Source organism: Camelus ferus, chromosome 10 (assembly GCF_009834535.1).
Source record: "Camelus ferus isolate YT-003-E chromosome 10, BCGSAC_Cfer_1.0, whole genome shotgun sequence".
NCBI lineage: Eukaryota > Metazoa > Chordata > Mammalia > Artiodactyla > Camelidae > Camelus > Camelus ferus.
This window is the reverse complement of record NC_045705.1, coordinates 363,556-380,285: the sequence shown is the minus strand read 5'-3', so window position 1 is coordinate 380,285 and position 16,730 is coordinate 363,556. Positions and strand designations below refer to the sequence as shown.

Below are 16,730 nucleotides of genomic sequence, written 5' to 3'. Positions count from 1 at the left end.
AGACCCAGGCTCACGGAGACTTAGAAATCACCCGGGACCCTCTGGTTGGGGGAAGTGGTGAGGAGTCCTGAGCCAGCTGGTGCCACTGGAGCCAAAGCACAGGGCTATGAAGATCAGGTTTTGAACTTCACCTGGGGCCTGTTTTTGTCCCTCTATAGCACGGCTTTTCATTTGGCATCTGGAGCAGGGAGTCAGATGGGTTCCCCCTGCTGCTGGCTCTGGGCCACTGGTTCCCTTGGCCTCCTGGCTTTCCCCAGAAGGGCTGAGACCCAGGACAGAGGCCTCAGCTGACAAGTGGGTGTGGAAGGGACCAGAAAAGGGACAGAGGGTCAGGTGTCCGGGCAGCAGAACAAGGGAATCCCCCTGGTGTCCCGGGGACGGTGCATTGGGTCTGGTGTCCTGGCCAGCGGGGCCTTTGAGCACAGGTCGCTGTTGGGAAAGAAAAGTGGGCAGGGGACTCCAGATGAGGGGAGCCGTATAGCAACTTGGGGCAAGGACGCAGATGCCAAAGCTGGGCCTGTCTGTCAGGGAGCTCAGGAGGGACTCAGCTGCTGCTTTGGGAGGTGGCAGGAGGTGGGGGGAGGGGATACCCTGACCCTGGCTCCTGAAGCACCCCTCCCCTCCCTTCCTACTTGGGTCCCACACAGCGCCCCTCACTCCATCCTGCCTTGGCCTACCTGTGCCCCACATACACCCCGATGCTTCCCTCCCCATTGCCTGACCTCAAGCCTCCCTGCCTGCCTTCAACTATCCCCAGTACCCCCATCCTGCCGTGACCTACCTGCACTTGGGGCTCCATCCTGCTTCCTTGCTGGGGACTGGCCTTCTTGGACATGTGCGTCTCCCGGCAAGCTCTGGAGCCCTGAAGTACCTGAAATAACCGTAAGTTAAGGAAAAGAATAAGGCTCAATGATAAAGAAAACTTCTATCATTTTATTCATTGAATAATGTTTTTTATGTTTAGATACAAAATATGCGTATGTGTGTGCATATGCATGACTATATTTTGGGTTTTTATGTAATAAAATTAGATATTAACCTTTTATTTCTTTAAAAAGTTGACGCATTGTGGCAAAATGTTAGCATTTAAAAATCCTTCTTTTAAGAAATCAAATAATACACAAATGCTTGAAGTTTCTTTTTCACCTTTTATCCCATTCCCTTCCTTCCATCCAAAGATGTAACCGTTATCCTGAAGTCAGTGTTGTTTTACTTTCTCAGGTGTTTTTTTTTTTCACCAGTCCCGCGGCCTGGGGAGGGTGGGGCTCCGGTGAAAGGATGAGGGGCGGGTTCCCCTCCCGATCTCAGAGAAGCTCCCAAAAGGGCAGCGGCGTGCCCACCTGCCGCTACCTCAGGCGGCCGCGGACCATTCAAAGCGCCCGCGCCAAGAGGTACCCGGCGCTTGCGATTGGCTGAGCCGGACCAGCGCCCCTGGGCGGGGCCGGCCCCCACGCAGCTGCCGCGGTTCCCGCCCCGCTGGGGCGCATGCGCGCAGTCCCCACAGGAAAGAGTCTGCGCACACCCCCGTCCGGCCTCCGACTCGCGCCGCGGCTCCCTCCCCTGTCCGCGGAGGCTTGTCGGCTCCGCGAGAAAGCAAGAGCTGCGGCCGGCAGGGGGCTGTGCGGACCCAAGGCGGCTGCGGTGGCGCCGGCCTGTGGAAAATGCCACCAGGCGGCGCTTCGGTTCGTTGCTCAAGTGACGGCCGTTCCCCAGCCCCCCACCCCTGAACCCCCTGCGACCGCCGCGGAAGAACCCGCCCACGCAGGGAGTACCGCACCGAGACGCTTCGGCGGGAACGGGGCCGACGGCCGGCTGTGCCGGTTGTGCCCCTGAGGTGAGTGCGGGCGGCGGCGGCTGGGCGTGGGAAGGACGGGGTTTGCGGCGGCTGCCACCCCTGGTCCCCGCGGGGGAGGGAGGCCGCGCGGTCCTCTGCGCGGCGAGGAGGGCCGGCCCCGGGGGCCACGGCAGTGGGCGCGGTGAGCACCCCGGAGCCCTTGTCTCTCCCCACCCCTCCCACAGCCCCAAAGCTGTGCCCCCGCCGCTTGGGCGCTCCGGCGACGGGTGCGGAAGCCTCCGTGGCGCTCGGGCCGCCGCAGAGCCCGCCCCGCGCCCGGACTCTCGGAGTCGCCCGCGCCCTGCGGGGCCGGAGCGGGCTGGTGCCCGTGCCTCCCGCCGCCCCCCGACTGATCTGACTCCTTTATAATTTGGAAAACCTCCCATGCTTACAAGGTAGGTTTTTTTTTTTTTCTATTATAGGAAATTATAACTCTCCTTTGACAATTTTGTTTCCTAGTAGTTTCTTTGACGTGACAAAGGGATGATTTTATTCCTTGGAAAGGCTAAGGCAACCAAATGCATAGTGATATTTAGGTCCAAGGCCAAAAATATCAGTTTCTTCCTAGCACCGATTACGCTGTGGACATGAAAAGCATAAAAGTAGCAAAGAGAGGCACCTTTTATTCCAGATCTTTAGGGTGCTTAGTGGCTCGTTTGGCTAGCATAGGAGTTACAGAGAAATAAGAAAGACATCACCTAATGTGTTCTGAAAGGTGGCTTTTTGTACAACTGTATACTCTGTCCTTCAAATTCTTTGAGGTTGCTTTTATGGAATATAAAATTGAGTGTGTAAATATATGTATTTATGTATAATGTATATTTTGTAGCATAGAAATATGTGTATGTTGAATGGAATATATTCCATTCAATATATCATAGTAACTAATGACCTTGGAGAGAATTAGTTTTCTCAAATAAAGATAGCCTATGAGTAGCTTTCTTTCTGGAATAAGTAAAATAAGCTTTTCATCCTCAGTATCTTTGCTTTACCTTTGAAAATACTTCACCTTATTTACACCACTAAGTGCAGGTTGATTGAAGATTACACAGATGTTACCAGCAGTGATAAAGACAGGTATCAGAAAGTCTTCACTGCCTTGTCTTCATTCTAGGTTAGACAATTTGGTCCTTTTGCAGTTTATCAGTTCCAACCGCCTTTTCTAAAAAGTAGTAAATTGACTTTCTCAGTGATGTGCTTGAGTATCCTGAGGGTGAAACAAACATTTCTTAACCATTTTCCCATGGCAAGAATGTCCTGTAGGCATTGCATAGGACAAATTAGGGGAATTTCAGCTTTTCTTTATCTACTGTTCTATCTCCTCAAATTTGAGGGACTTTTGCATGTCTTGGCTCAACAAGTGACAGGTGCTTTGTCCAGCCATGTTTTTTGTCCCTTTAATTATGGAATTGTTGCTGTTTAAAAGAAATTTCACACACACATGCAGTTCTTCCCAAATATATCACACCAACACCTCATTTTTTCCATGATGAATAAAAATAGTGTATTCCAGGACTTGTGAATAGTAAATACTGTGACGTGCTCTCTAACAAACTTATTTAGTGAAACTGATGTCTTACTGCACCCCCCCAGTGAAATTCCATCTGTGCTGTGTTCTACCTCTTTAGCTTTGAACTTTGCAGTCATTATCGATGTATGTAAAGTTCCTACACTCAGAAAAGTGCACGTATTCATCCATTTTTAGGGGTAGACATGTAGCCACCCACTGAAAGTAACATAAAACTAACAAATACAATCATTTACCACAGGAATTTGGATTTGTTGAACAGTGTATGAGCATACTAGCGTAACTCCTGATGGTGCAAAGCACCATAGGAACCAGCTTCTAACAGGGCGAACTGCTCGTGCGTTATCAAAGAACAGCTAATTTGAGCTGGAACGGTCAGGGGCAGCTTTGTGACATTTCTGGGAGAGTAGAACCCAAATGGCCACCTAGTTTGTGGGTCTGTAGAGACCACGGGGAGTTGAGAATTGTACTTAGAAACATGAGTGTGTCTTGTTCAGGAAAGTGAAGCATTTGACCTAGCTCAAGGAAAGGAGCTACACAGGGAAATAGTGAAAACTGATGACTAGGGCAGGTTTCATTGTGGAGGCTCTTAAAAAAGAAATTTTCCTGAAAAAAAAACAAAAACCTAAAGATCCATGGAAACTCACTGAAGGTTTTTGAGCAGGTGAGTGAAAGAGTAAAATCTATGACTTAAGATAAATTGAGAGCAGTGTTTACTACTATGTGTTCCCAGGACCATTCATCAACAGAGTTTCTTCAAAAGAATCTCCCAGGTCAAATCAACGGGGAAAGTACTGGGTTTCTTTACTGTGGTTCTTTAAGACATTAGTATATTAATGGGCATTTTGATGTCCAAAAGGAAAATAACATTTCTCAAACCTACTTGAGCATGGAACCCTTTCTAGGAAAATAAGGCATGGATCACGAATTCCATATACTTGGGCCAGTCTGTCTACAAACTGATATATGTGAGATGGGTACTGGTCTATAATTTTAAATAACTTACATGATTTACAGCTTAATTCTTTGTTCCCAAATTGGTAGCAATGCAAGGTCTCTCCATTTTCCCCATGAGTGTGTCTGTGTTTTGCAGTCTTCTACTGCCAAGGAGTTAGATGGTGGTGGAAAGTGGAATGACACTTCCCTGGCCCTCTGTGTCATCTGCGTACACTGGGCACCTGCTGAGCTGTCCTAGTTGCTGTCTGGTCCTGGGGAGCCGGCCTGCACAGCTGTTGCTGAGACCTGGCTCATCAAATCCAGTGACTTTATTCCTTCCCTACTATACTCAGATTGATGGAATCATTTCACTGATTTGTTCCCTGCTGAGGTGCAAGAAGCTCTGTGTGACTCTACCAGGCTCGGTCTTAGAGATGCGATTTTGCAGTTCTGTGAGGGCTTCCTGATTCCTCTTGTTTTCTATGCAGGAAATGGTGCACATGTCCTATACATCTTGTTGTTTTGGGCTTTCCCCATGAGATTTCCACCTAAATCTTTATGCCATGGATTGTTTTTGTTTCCTACAAAACTGAATGTTTAGAACTCATAGGCAACAAACAGCTCTGTTATTCCTCATATGCTTCTGTAACTTCTGTTCTCTGAGGAAATGATGTGTCTCTTAAGACAGCTTAAGACGGAGAAAGATAGAGGCAAGAAATATGTGGGGGTAAAATATCAACAATTATTTCAAAGATACTCCCTACCAAACTTCTTAATATCCTATGGAAAATGCTGATCTAAAGAACAGAGGGTTAACAACTCATGAAGATGAGTAGGTGTGTGATAGGAATGCTGTCTCAAGTTTTGAGTATCATGTGTGGTTGATGACAGTCATAGCCCTCAGTAAGTGATGAGTAACTCATTGTCTTTGTGGTCCTTTGTGCAGTCTTCCCATACATGGACTCATGAAAAGCATCTTGCTGTTGGGAAGTCTTCCTCCACCCTATGAAGAAGGCCGGGCTCGCTTGCTGAAGAGATGGGCATGCAACTAGAGCCAGCGCCAAGCAACAGACATGTGAGTCAGCCCCAGCTGCGCCGCCCGCTGGCTGCAGGTGCAGAAGTTACCTTAGAATTCTCTCTGGGAATTCTCTTAATTCTGACAGGCGAGGTTCCTAATGAGTAATTATATTTGCAATTCCATACCATCATTATAATTTACACATTAACTATGACCTATATTATGTAAATTTCCCTTGAAACACGTCCAAAGTGAAATTTTGAAAATTTATAACTTTGTCCACAAGCTGTGATTTAATGAGATGATTCACAGACTTTCATTTGTAAGTTGTGCCCAGTCAGCTGGTCCTGCACTAAAACCCTGAGGGGCATGAGGCAGTAGCTGGGACCACAGAGTCTCAAAATGAATCACCTGAGTTCAGTTTAGAACAGCCTGGCTCCATCACCTGAGGCTTTGTGAGCCGAATCAGATGACTCAATCGCATAGACTCTGTTTCCTCATCAGTCAAATGGAGATAATAATGGCTCCTAGTGTCTAAGGTTGTGGCTGTGAGGCTCTGACGAAGTGGAACACACACAGCTCTCGGAGTGCCAAGTGCAGACTAACGATACAATAAATACAAGTCACAATTGCTCTGTTATTCAATGGGTCATTACTGTGTTCTACTCCAGGAAGCTGGATATATGTTCAAGAAACAACTAAAAAGTGCACATAAAATGCAGGGTCCAATATCACATATCAGTGTAATTTGTATGGTGAAAACTACAGATGAAAATCACATTAACATATAAAAACAGGCATTCTCAAAACAGAAGGCATTGCAGACTTTTCAGATTATGTCTCTATAAATGCAAGTTCCCAACTTGACATTCCCTTTCATGTTGAAATAATAAATCACTGGTTGATTTTAGAAGAAGAGTGCACTTGCTATCTTGATAATAAATTCAAGTTTATTATCATATATTATGCTTTCCCTTTTTGTTTGAAATCACTGAGACAAACGAACATTGAATAGTAATTACAACTGTATCTATGTTGAGAATTACCTGGACTAGCTTAAATGAGAATTAAGGACACACTCATGCTGATGCAGGTTGTGTTGAGGAATTGAAAATCAAGATAAAAATTCCAGTCAGTAAAGTGGTGTACAGTAAGGAGTAGAGCTATACTGTGGTTCCAGCCACACGTTATAGTTACTGAAGGCTTCTGGGCCATGTAGACACTGTTGATCACCATCACCCACTCTTTTTCTTTCTCTCTTGCCAAAAGAGCCCTTTCCCATGGCAGAAACTGAGAGCCCTGGCCATTCACTTACCAGCCTCTTGCAGCTGGAGCACAGGCCCTGATCTCAGGAGTGATCACTCTCCCTCTGGTTTATAAGAAAGGAAGTCTACCTTGATTGAAAAAGAGCAATGTGTAGGAGAAAACTCCTGCCATCTTTCTTTCAAGTACTAGTCCCTTTAGGAAGGTATGTTGGAGGCAGAGCAGCTACCTTTAGGATCATGGGGTCAAGCCAAGGGGTTTTTCAAAGAAGCCAAACCAGAAGCTTATAGATAACCAGCCCCGGGAACATTACCTTCAGAATTCTTAAAATGTAAGATAATGGATCCAAATGGTTTAAACCTCTTTTGTCAGGTATTCTGATAGTGGCAACTAATCTAAGAGTTCTTAAGGAGCAGTTATACTAATAATTGCTTCCATAACCATATAAAGTTGTTATAAAAGCACTAATTTTAATTAAAACAGTCAACATTGTATTAGTTATTGAGAAGTCATTCCTTACTCTTAAATCAGTTCTACCAACAAGTAGAAGGAAGAAATTGAACAAGGCATTTTATAATACTGCAAATTCAGTATGTTCCCATTTAATTAAAATGAGGATGTGGAGAGACAGAATATCTATAAAGATATTTACTAAAATTTTAACACTGGTTACCTAGGTATCAATTATAATAAATTTTCTACTTTTTGGAAAAAAAATCATATGTTCATCCCCCTTTTTCTGTATTATTTGATTTTTAATTAACATCTAAATAAAAATCACAGCCATTTTAATTTTGGAAAAATAAATAAAGCAAAGCCAGGATAATTCAGGTCTTATCTATTATTGTGGAAGTGTAACTTGTGCAAATTTTCTGGTAATTTAATAATTTCATCAAAAACTGAAAAACATGCATCTTCTTTACTGAGAGAAGCCACTTCTTGATCCACAATGTCTTTGCTGCTAGCAAAAATCTAGAAACCACCTGCCTGCTATTAGATCAACAGCACTTTGAGTCCATTCATATACAATAGAGTACCCTCAGTGAGATACATATGATCTAGAGAGATGTTCACGGCATATTTGAACTTTTAAAATATATGGATATATGTATGTATGTGTTATTTTTACAGATTCTCTATAAATGCATGTATAGGTTTGTTTAGGCAAAGAAAACCATTTTGAAGAGAATAATCACCAAATTCTTAAGGATGATTTTGATTAGGTTAGACTATTAGAGAAAGGCAGAGAACTTTTGCTTTTTACTCTTACATCCCTTTATTATTTGATTTTTTTAACCTTGTACTTATATTAACTGTGTAATTTCTTTTAGATTTTTTAATTAAAAAGTAGGAAAAATAAAGCAAGGACTTGTTTCTGTTCTTTCAAGTAGTGCTATTAAAACTCAAGAGACTGGGTAAGCCAGCATCTCTTTGTCTGAACTGATGTTGAAATGTTGATGTGAAAGGTTAGCTAGTGAGGGCAGGCTAGTTGCAGAGGCTAATACACAGGTGTGGTGGCCCTGGCAAGACACGAGAGTACCCAAGACTGCTTGGTGTGTCATTCAAAACATGACACTCATGGTTACTTGTTTTTGCCCCATATAATAACTATACAGATATTCTAGTTCCAAACAAATGAATCACCATCAAACACAATTTTGGTTTCCAATTTTAATCACTAAACTCTTTCTTTTCTCAGTAGGCAGAGAAGGTAGGTGTGCCCTTTCCTCTCATCTTCATCCATTTGTTGAGGGAGTCCAGGTTCCTAACCCCTCCCTCTCTCAGCATGAAGCTAAGTCTTTTTCAGTGATTACCTCTTCCTAGCCTTCTTGTCATCTTCCATCTGACTCCACATTTTCCCCCAAGTCATATCAAATTAAATAACTCCATGAAAATTTAAGGAAAATTGATGTTTGATAATCAATATTTTTAATTATGGGTTTCATTTTTCACTTTTTGAATGGACTGTAATTGCATGGAAGTTGACTCCATTCCTTTAGGCATAAAGCAGATTCCATTAGCCAAACAGTTCAGAAAGAATTTCTCCTCTTATTGAAGAGGAAACTCCGTGGGAGGTTTATGCTCTGTTTTCTCTGCCAGCTCCTTAGTGAAGAGCAGAAGGTCAGTGACATGAACTTATGAATGAATGAAGGTACGGGAATGTGGCGTTACCAAGCTTAGCGACTCAAGAGAGTTAGTCTTACTATTTAGAGGTCAGAATACATGGGTAAACAGTTCTGTTTTCCTTGCTTAATTCACTGCTTTAAAATTAGTTCCCAGGTTTTGCAAGGAAGGCCGTTTGTCAGACAAGGCATCCACATTGGTGCAGAGATGTGGGTTTCATAATCCCTATGTCCTGAAAGACCTCAGTGCCCCCCTAGGCGTCATGGACTCCCAGTCAGTGTCTTCAGGCCTCTTATGTGTGAGGTTCACCATCAGGTCATATTGTTGAGGGGACACATGGCCTATTTCTGAGTCAGTTTCCAACACTGACTTCATGGATAATAAAACTGAAGTCCTCTCTTCCTCACTTGGAATGTAACCATTTAATTTTTCCAACTGTTATCAAACATTTTACCAAAGTGTTATAAAGGGACATTTTTTCCAATATCCATTAATCTCATATATAGCTTTGAAACTATATTTACAGCAAACTATTTTAAAATCTTATTTTAGACTGCTCTTTATTTTTTCTTCTTAAAAGCTGGAATAAGACCTAGAAGTATGTTCATTTATCCATCAAACATGTCTCAAGTTCTAAAAAAGGATCAGAGCAAGGTGTTGAGAAAGAATATTGGAGAATCTAATTTAGATTGGGTAACATGGGAGAAAAATTAATTACAGTAATATTCTTACACACAAGCAAATAGACAAAGCTAGGGAGAATATGAAGCACACACACACGTATGATTTCCCTTTCTGCCAAAATTATGGAGAAATCCATATTAACTGACTTGACCTGCTTCACTGTGTTCAATAGCCTTGACATGTCTCATTTTCTTTACCAGTTGCAAGGTCTAATGGAAGCACATGAAATTGCAGTAATGCTGTGAAGGGATACTGGTAGAAGATTTATTTTAAATCTTGTGCGAAAGCTTGGTGTTCATTAAAGTGGAGGGTTAATAACGCTCTCCAGTAGAGCCGGGCATAATGCAGGCAGGTGTGTGGAGGCTGAGCGCAGCCCTGCTGCTCCTCCTTCATCTTGACCCCTCCCTTCCTGCTATTCCAGTCTTAGCTTGTTGGAGGAGAAACTCCAAATCATGTCAAATCTCGGTGAACTTTGCAACCTGGTTATATATATATACCTGGGAAAGTAGAAGGGTGTCACGAAACTCCAGTTTCTTATCTGACATTAAAAGGAATGCAAGAGCCACTTGCAGCAACAAGGTTGCACCTAGAGCTGACCATACTAAGTGAAGTCAGACAGAGAAAGACAAATATCATATGATATCACTTATATGTGGAATCTGAAAAATGATACTAATGAACAAAACAGACTCAGAGACATAGAAAACAAACTTATGGTTACCAAGGGGCAGAGAGGGGATAATTAGGAGTTTGGGATTAGCAGATACAAACTACTATAGACAGAATAAATAAAGAGCAAGTTTCTTCTATATAGCACAGGGGACTATATTCAATATCTTGTAATAACCTACAATGAAAAAGAGTAAGAAAAAGAACATATATATGTATTATGGAATCACTATGCTGTGCCGCAGAAACTAATACAATGCTGTAAATCAACTATACTTCAATAAAAATGCAGGAAGTAATAGTATTGTGGTCTCTAAGATGACAGAAGGAAAGACTTTCTCTTGTTTAATTGAACTGAATAAAAATTACTGGTCTCAACATATGTCTACATTAGAAACTATTAGATTCACGTTTTTCTTAAGTACTGGATGTAAAATTTCCATGAAATGAATATTACTAATTCATAAAAGGAGTCTTAGAGATTCTAAGAGAACACTTAGATGTAATATGTAGCAGCAGAGTTAGGTGTGTCTACTTTTTGAAAATATATTTGTACTGAAGTACAGTCAGTTTACAATGCTGTGTTCATTTCTGGTGTGCAGCACAATACTTCAGTCACATAGGGGCACACATACGTTCATTCTCATATTCTTCAGTGTGTCTACTTTTATTTTAAATGCACATTAGTGTGGAAGAATCCACAACTGTTGGATTTCTACTTCAAGGTCTTATTGACAAAAAGTTGTTTGTTTTTAGTAATATTTATGTAATGTACTGATAATGCTTCTGTCTCTTTATTTATTCTTATCTTTCTTCTTATTTTCTTCCCCCCCAAGCCTGGATTATCCTCCTCTCCATGCTGCATTTTAGAAATCTAGATCCACCTGTATTACAGACACCGACAACACCAGGCAGCCTGCTGGTGGGTTCCACCTCTTAATTCATGTTAATGGTCTTGTCAGTTAAAGACTATGAGTTGATACATCAGTTGTGCATGTACATAAACAAAGGCCATTCTCTGAAATTAAAGCTGTAGAATGAGGAAGCTAAGCAGATTCACTGGTTTTCATAGGTAGAAAGATTAGAGCATACCACAGAGGGCATCCTTCAATCTCTTCTTTAGTTGAAGTTCAAATCAGTAGAAAGAAAACAGTCAAAGGGATTTTAATCAAGTATTTTACCTGAAAATAGTGCACTATAAAATTTGAACTGGCTTTAGAACACACGTTATCGAAAATATTTTTTAAAAATCCTCCTATATTTCAAGCCTGTTAAAAATGAACTTTTCTGTAGAATGGAATCTATTTAGAAAGATGTCTTTCCTTTCATTTTCCTTTTTCCTTTTTTTTTTTTTTTTTAATATTTTGCCCCTGACAGCAGAAATGAAAGGGAATGATGCTGTAGAGGATTCAGCTGATCAATGTGGTCAAGTTTCGGCCATGGTAACCCTGAGTGATGGCTGAAGTCATTCTCTGCGGCAGCCTCCCCGCCCCACCATATGTGGTTCTCTTCTCTCTGCCGCACTTTCTCTCTCCGTCCCACTCTATTACTCTGTACAGCTTCTGTGTCTCCTCCTCTGCCACCCTTTTCTCTTCCCTTTGTCTTTATCTGGGGCTTGATGACGACAAGCCCAATAAAGCATTATTCAGCCCCTTCTCTGGTTCTAAAGTATTTGTTGGCTACTTTTTTGCCTCATTAATTTCTTTCTTTTTTCTGATATGCCTGAAATGTCCAGAACTGTCTTTCAAATAACCCCACAGAAGTGCAGTATCAAAACCACCACATTGGGGCCAACGTTGTTTTCTACCTTAATTCGAATCCTGAAATAACAGAAAAGAAGTTCTGATTGTTTTGTCAAATCTGTTCTAGGGAGGAATGTCATTTTATTCTTTTGGAAAGGTTTTTTCTTATTTTATTTTCAGATCCTGACTTTGTTAGAAGAGTTCTAACGGAGAAATAATAGAAAATACCTTCCATTTTCCAGGATTTAGGAAAGAGTTCATTTGTTTGGAAGAGAAACATTTACTAATGTGTTATGGAAAACAGTGTGTGGTAATCTAGGCATACTCATGAAACAGAAATAAATACACATAAAACAATGAGAGAAGAGTATCTAATGGAATATCAGTAACATAGCACCTAGGGATTAGCACCTGATCTTCAGGCTGTAAAACAAAACGCTGGCCTGGATGTGAGGTCTGCCACCACAGGGATGTATGACCTTGGGCGAGTTACATGCTCTCCAAGGGCCTCAGTTTCCTCATCTTGCAAATGAGGTACATGGACTAAATGATTTCCCCGATCCTAGAGACAGAGACCATGAGCATGGAAACTATGATACGTTTGACAATATTTACCACCTCAAATTGCCTACAGGGTTAACATTCCACACAGACTGAGGTCGCAGTAATATCCCAATGTCACTGCGTTCTTTAACGTTAATATAGAGATAGAGAGAAACAGCGTGGGTATTCGGCTTCCACCATTTTGGGAAGGTACAGACCACACAGGTCCCTCTCTTCACCTGGTCAGCCACCGTTGTAGAGGGTTTTAGGCTGCGCCGTACTGGATCCACATCTGCCCTACAGCAGTCAATCAGGAAATCCCTTAATGGTGCCCCTCTACGTTCATTGCCCATCCTAATCACTTTTTATTTGAACTAAAATCTCTGATGTTATTAGTATTATCCATGTCTCCCAGCAGATGATGATATAACTCGATTGCAATAAATAATCAGGTAATCAAAATTAGCTGTGGAATGCTATGATCATGTGGAAGTGGCAAGCATTTCCTTCCCAAGAGCCAGGCATTTGTTTAATGCTTTGTCTTTTGCTCATACACTTTTTTACAAAACACTATAAGGTAGATAGACATATCATCATTCCATTTTAACAGAAGTTCAAGGTGATAAATGTAGATAGAAGAACACAGGGCTCTCTGACTCAAGTCTGCAATCACTTTTCTGTTTCAAATTATTGGTTATACAAATTACACATATTATTTTGACTTTCACATGTCTTCGTTATCTCTTTAACTGAGCCCCGATCTGAAACTTTGTTTCTTTGCAAAAAAATTTGACTGAGGCACAGGATAGACTAGAATTTACCTTTCTACCTGACAGTCTTTTAAATAAGGATGTAAACATATTTATCAAAGTAAATCTTCAGTGAAGATGTGAAGAAATTACATTCCTTTCAGACCCTGGGCCATCCAGATAGTCTGTGCAGGTGTACATCCAAAGGATAATCAGATTTACAGTTGATTTTATTTCAGACTCCTCATTCATTAATGTGCTAAGTCTTCTCAACTGTTTGCAAATTTGAGCCCCTGAAAGACAGCAGTCTTTACATCCTTCCTTTATGTTTGTAGTAAATAGAGAGTCCCTGGTTTCTTGACTGAAATTGAAGGGCCCATTCAGTCTGGGGAGCTGAATTGTAATAATTTATAAATCATTTTATTTCAATTTTATGCTGGCTTAATCACCTTGTCTCTCTGCTAGAAGCCTTTGTGCTTGCAACTGGAAATATTTAAGGCAAGGTATTTTGGGACCCACACTTCTGAATATTATGTGGCAGGCACCAAATGGCTTTCCCCCAGTGGGTTGTCTTGTATTATAGAATGGTTTGATTCCATCAGACACAGACTGAAAATGCACATGAACTTCTAATTTTAGGTTGCATCATGAGGACTCATTGTGACATTTTCAATGCGGTTAAAGGCCAAAAAATTTCCTATTGTGGCAATTTCCAATTACTGGAAAAGCAGCTAGCCTGTGTCCCGCACTTTTCTAGTGCACGACCTGTCTCTGCTAGTCTCTTTTATTCCCCAAATTTATTTAACATGTAGGGCAAGTTGTGTGTGTGTTGTAAGCAGAAATATGGATCACATTAATAATTTTAAAGGGGTGAAAGGGCAGCTGGATTCAGAAAAGTGAATTAAGTATATATATATCTAAGCAGACCAGGACTCTGCTCTCAACCTGTCCTTGTAAACCAGAGCCCACGACCCTGTGTTAAGCTCAGTGTCCTTGAAATCTCTCACTTTGCCAAATGTGTGCTCTCTACTTGCTGTTGTATTAGCGATACCAATCTTGTATCTCTAAACACCAACTTTTTCCGACGCAAACTCTGGATTGAACCCAGAGTTGCAACTTTCCCTGACATTTGTCCTCTTTTTGGTTGTTGCTGTTAGTCAGTTTTAATGATTTACTGTTGGTTGTCACAGCACATTGAAGCAAATTTTCTTTTCCAGCACAGCATAATGAATACATCCAAATGAGTGTTCTTCTTCAAAATTATTCCTGTTAGGGAATATACTAACTCCTCTGATGGAGCCTACATGCCCCCACCCCCAACTGAAGGATACTTATTCTTCTGAAGTGCCTTTCTGGGCAGGCTTATCAGCCAGATGAGAAAATAAACATATGATGTTCACAAAATTCATAGCCAGTAGGGGTTTCTTTCTTTAGTTTCTCACTTTTACCTCTGCTTGCATTGTTCTATCCTTTTTTTTTTTTCCTCCCTTATGGTAGTATCACAACACCTAAGGTGAGATCTCTGAACCATATTTTGGATATTGATTGAAGAAGACTAAAATCGCCTAGATGGGATATCATTTTTCCAGTTACTACAAATTCCCATTCCTTTGATTCACTGAGAAACGTAATGACCTACCATTTTTAGTAAAATCACTACAATATGAATCCATTGTCACATAAGAAATAAGCAGAACATGAATGTTTTTTACAATATTCCTTATATACTAATGGTTTTGATGGTCCAAAATAATGTGTATGAAATCCTAACAAGATCCTTCTTAATCGGTGTTGAACTCAGCACCTTTTGAACTGTGTAATGAGATGCCTTCTGCAAGACCCCTGGGCCGCTGAACAAGTTAGTGAAGCCTGCAGCCCTAAGCAGTAAGCAGTGCTACTTTGTGATCTAATCTTTGGTTCGAATTCCACTGGTTAGATGGAGCCAAGAGTGACCTAACCAGGTGAGCCTGGTGACAACTGCCTGTCTCCTAAGAGAAGACGATGCCACCTTTCTCTGAGGAAGAGAACGCTGTGCTGTATTACCTGCTGGGATCAGCTAAAGAGTGGTCCCTCCCTGTCTGCCTCCGTCCCTGTCAGTGTGGGCACGGTACTCCCTTTCCTAGGTTCACGTGCACTGATTCCCTTCTGGTTGACCATGTGATGGGCGCAACTTCCAGCTGGGTAATCTCCATGCTGCTCCATCTCTCACTGTTCTGGGGACAAGAGGGTATAAAAGGCAATGTCAAATGAGTTTACAAGTCTGTTGCTTTGTCAAACCAAAAGTTAAAAATCCATGGACAGCTGGAACAGTAACCAGAGAAACAGCCCTTGACTGTGACTATCAGGAGAGTATACAGACTACTCAGCCATTAAAAAGACTGAAATAATGTCATTTGCAGCAACATGGTTGGACCTAGAGATGATCATACTAAGTGAAGTAAGTCAGACAAATGCCATATGATATCACTTATATGTGGACTCTAAAATATGACACAAATGAACTTATTTACAAAACAGAAACAGACTCACAGACCTAGGAAACAAACTTATGGTTACCAAAGGAGGAAGAGGGGGAGGGTAAATAGGAGTTTGGGATTAGCAGATATACACTACTATATATGAAATGGGCAGACAGTGAGGTCCTAACTGTATAGCACGGGGAACTATATTCAATATCTTACAAAACCTATAATGAAAAGAATATGAAAATAATATACATGTATGACTGAATCACTATGTTGTACAGCAGAAACTAACACAACATTGTAAACCAACTCTACTTCAATAAGAGACTATGTAGAAAACAATATCAAAAGAGTATGTTCTTGAAATTGATGCTACATATTTACTATCATAACTGATTTTATTAGATATATCTATGGATTAATTCACCATAAGTATTGAATATTATAACCGATTTGTGTAGATTTATGCAGTTTCTACAATGATAAAATTCAAAAAGAACAGGGCTGTTGGCAGAGAAGGTTCTCCTGTTGCAAGCAGCCCAGAATGGCACTGCAGACTCAGGGCCCTTGTGACTCTTGATGAAGTCGAGATCAAAAAAGCAGATACTGTACCTTAAGGAAGAGTAGTGCCAGAATGAGGCAGCTTACCAGGAAAAAAGGCACGTTCCTTGAAGACCATGGACAAAACGATAGCACTGGATATGTCTGTGTGAATGTCTCCCTAAAACAACATGAGGGCAGGAGGGAGGGATAAAGTTGAGAAAAGAAGTCTGAGACTTGGTTTGAAAAAGAAGGTGTGAAATTTAGCCTTTAATTTAGACCTTATGCTCTGGGTCACTGTGAACCTGACATCGCTGTGCTGATGGCCCAAGGAGTCTCCCTAGCTCACTTATTCCCACACAAATGGCCGTGCCCTTCTAGCAGTGAGAACCTGCGGTGTGGAGCTGCTCACCCACTGTTCCTAGCTGCTGTTTAACCATTGAACACATCCTGAGTAATAGTCTGACTTGAAATAACTTATTGGCTAAGTCTATTTCCTATGTCAAGACATCGTCCTCTCTCACAATCTGGGCCATTACATTACTTGATATTACAACACACACAAAAAGATTAAAATTGCGTGTTTTGAATTCAAATATAAAAGGTTTTTTTTTTTTCCTTTGATTGTGTCTGTG

The 16,730-nt window shown here is 41.5% G+C and overlaps 1 protein-coding gene and 1 long non-coding RNA gene across 4 annotated transcripts; one reads left to right on the top strand and one right to left on the bottom strand.

Annotated features, from left to right (window-relative positions):
• Positions 1 to 542: 542 nt before the first annotated feature.
• LOC116666281 (skin secretory protein xP2-like) lies at positions 543 to 2,223 on the bottom strand. Its single transcript, XM_032488228.1, has 2 exons — positions 1,778 to 2,223; positions 543 to 871 (listed from the first exon to the last, which is right to left on the bottom strand). The coding sequence occupies exons 1-2, from the start codon at positions 2,218 to 2,220 to the stop codon at positions 778 to 780; spliced, it is 537 nt and encodes a 178-aa protein (XP_032344119.1). The 5' UTR covers positions 2,221 to 2,223; the 3' UTR covers positions 543 to 777.
• On the top strand, positions 1,123 to 15,571 carry LOC116666282. 3 transcript variants are annotated; one of them, XR_004323042.1, is made up of 4 exons: positions 1,123 to 1,834; positions 5,245 to 5,373; positions 10,893 to 10,978; positions 11,434 to 11,709. It is a non-coding gene; the product is annotated as an uncharacterized LOC116666282 (long non-coding RNA). The 3 variants fall into 3 exon arrangements; XR_004323041.1 differs by lacking the exon at positions 11,434 to 11,709 and adding an exon at positions 15,027 to 15,571 and having other exon boundaries at positions 1,126 to 1,834; XR_004323040.1 differs by having other exon boundaries at positions 1,128 to 1,834; positions 11,437 to 11,709.
• The last annotated feature ends 1,159 nt before the right edge of the window (positions 15,572 to 16,730 follow it).

Coding starts and splice junctions, on each gene's coding strand:
- LOC116666281 (XM_032488228.1), bottom strand. CDS start 2,220: ATGGGAGGTTTTCCAAATTATAAAGGAGTCAGATCAGTCGGGGGGCGG. Junction 872..1,777: donor GTTCCCGCCGAAGCGTCTCG/GTGCGGTACTCC, acceptor CGGTTATTTCAG/GTACTTCAGGGCTCCAGAGC.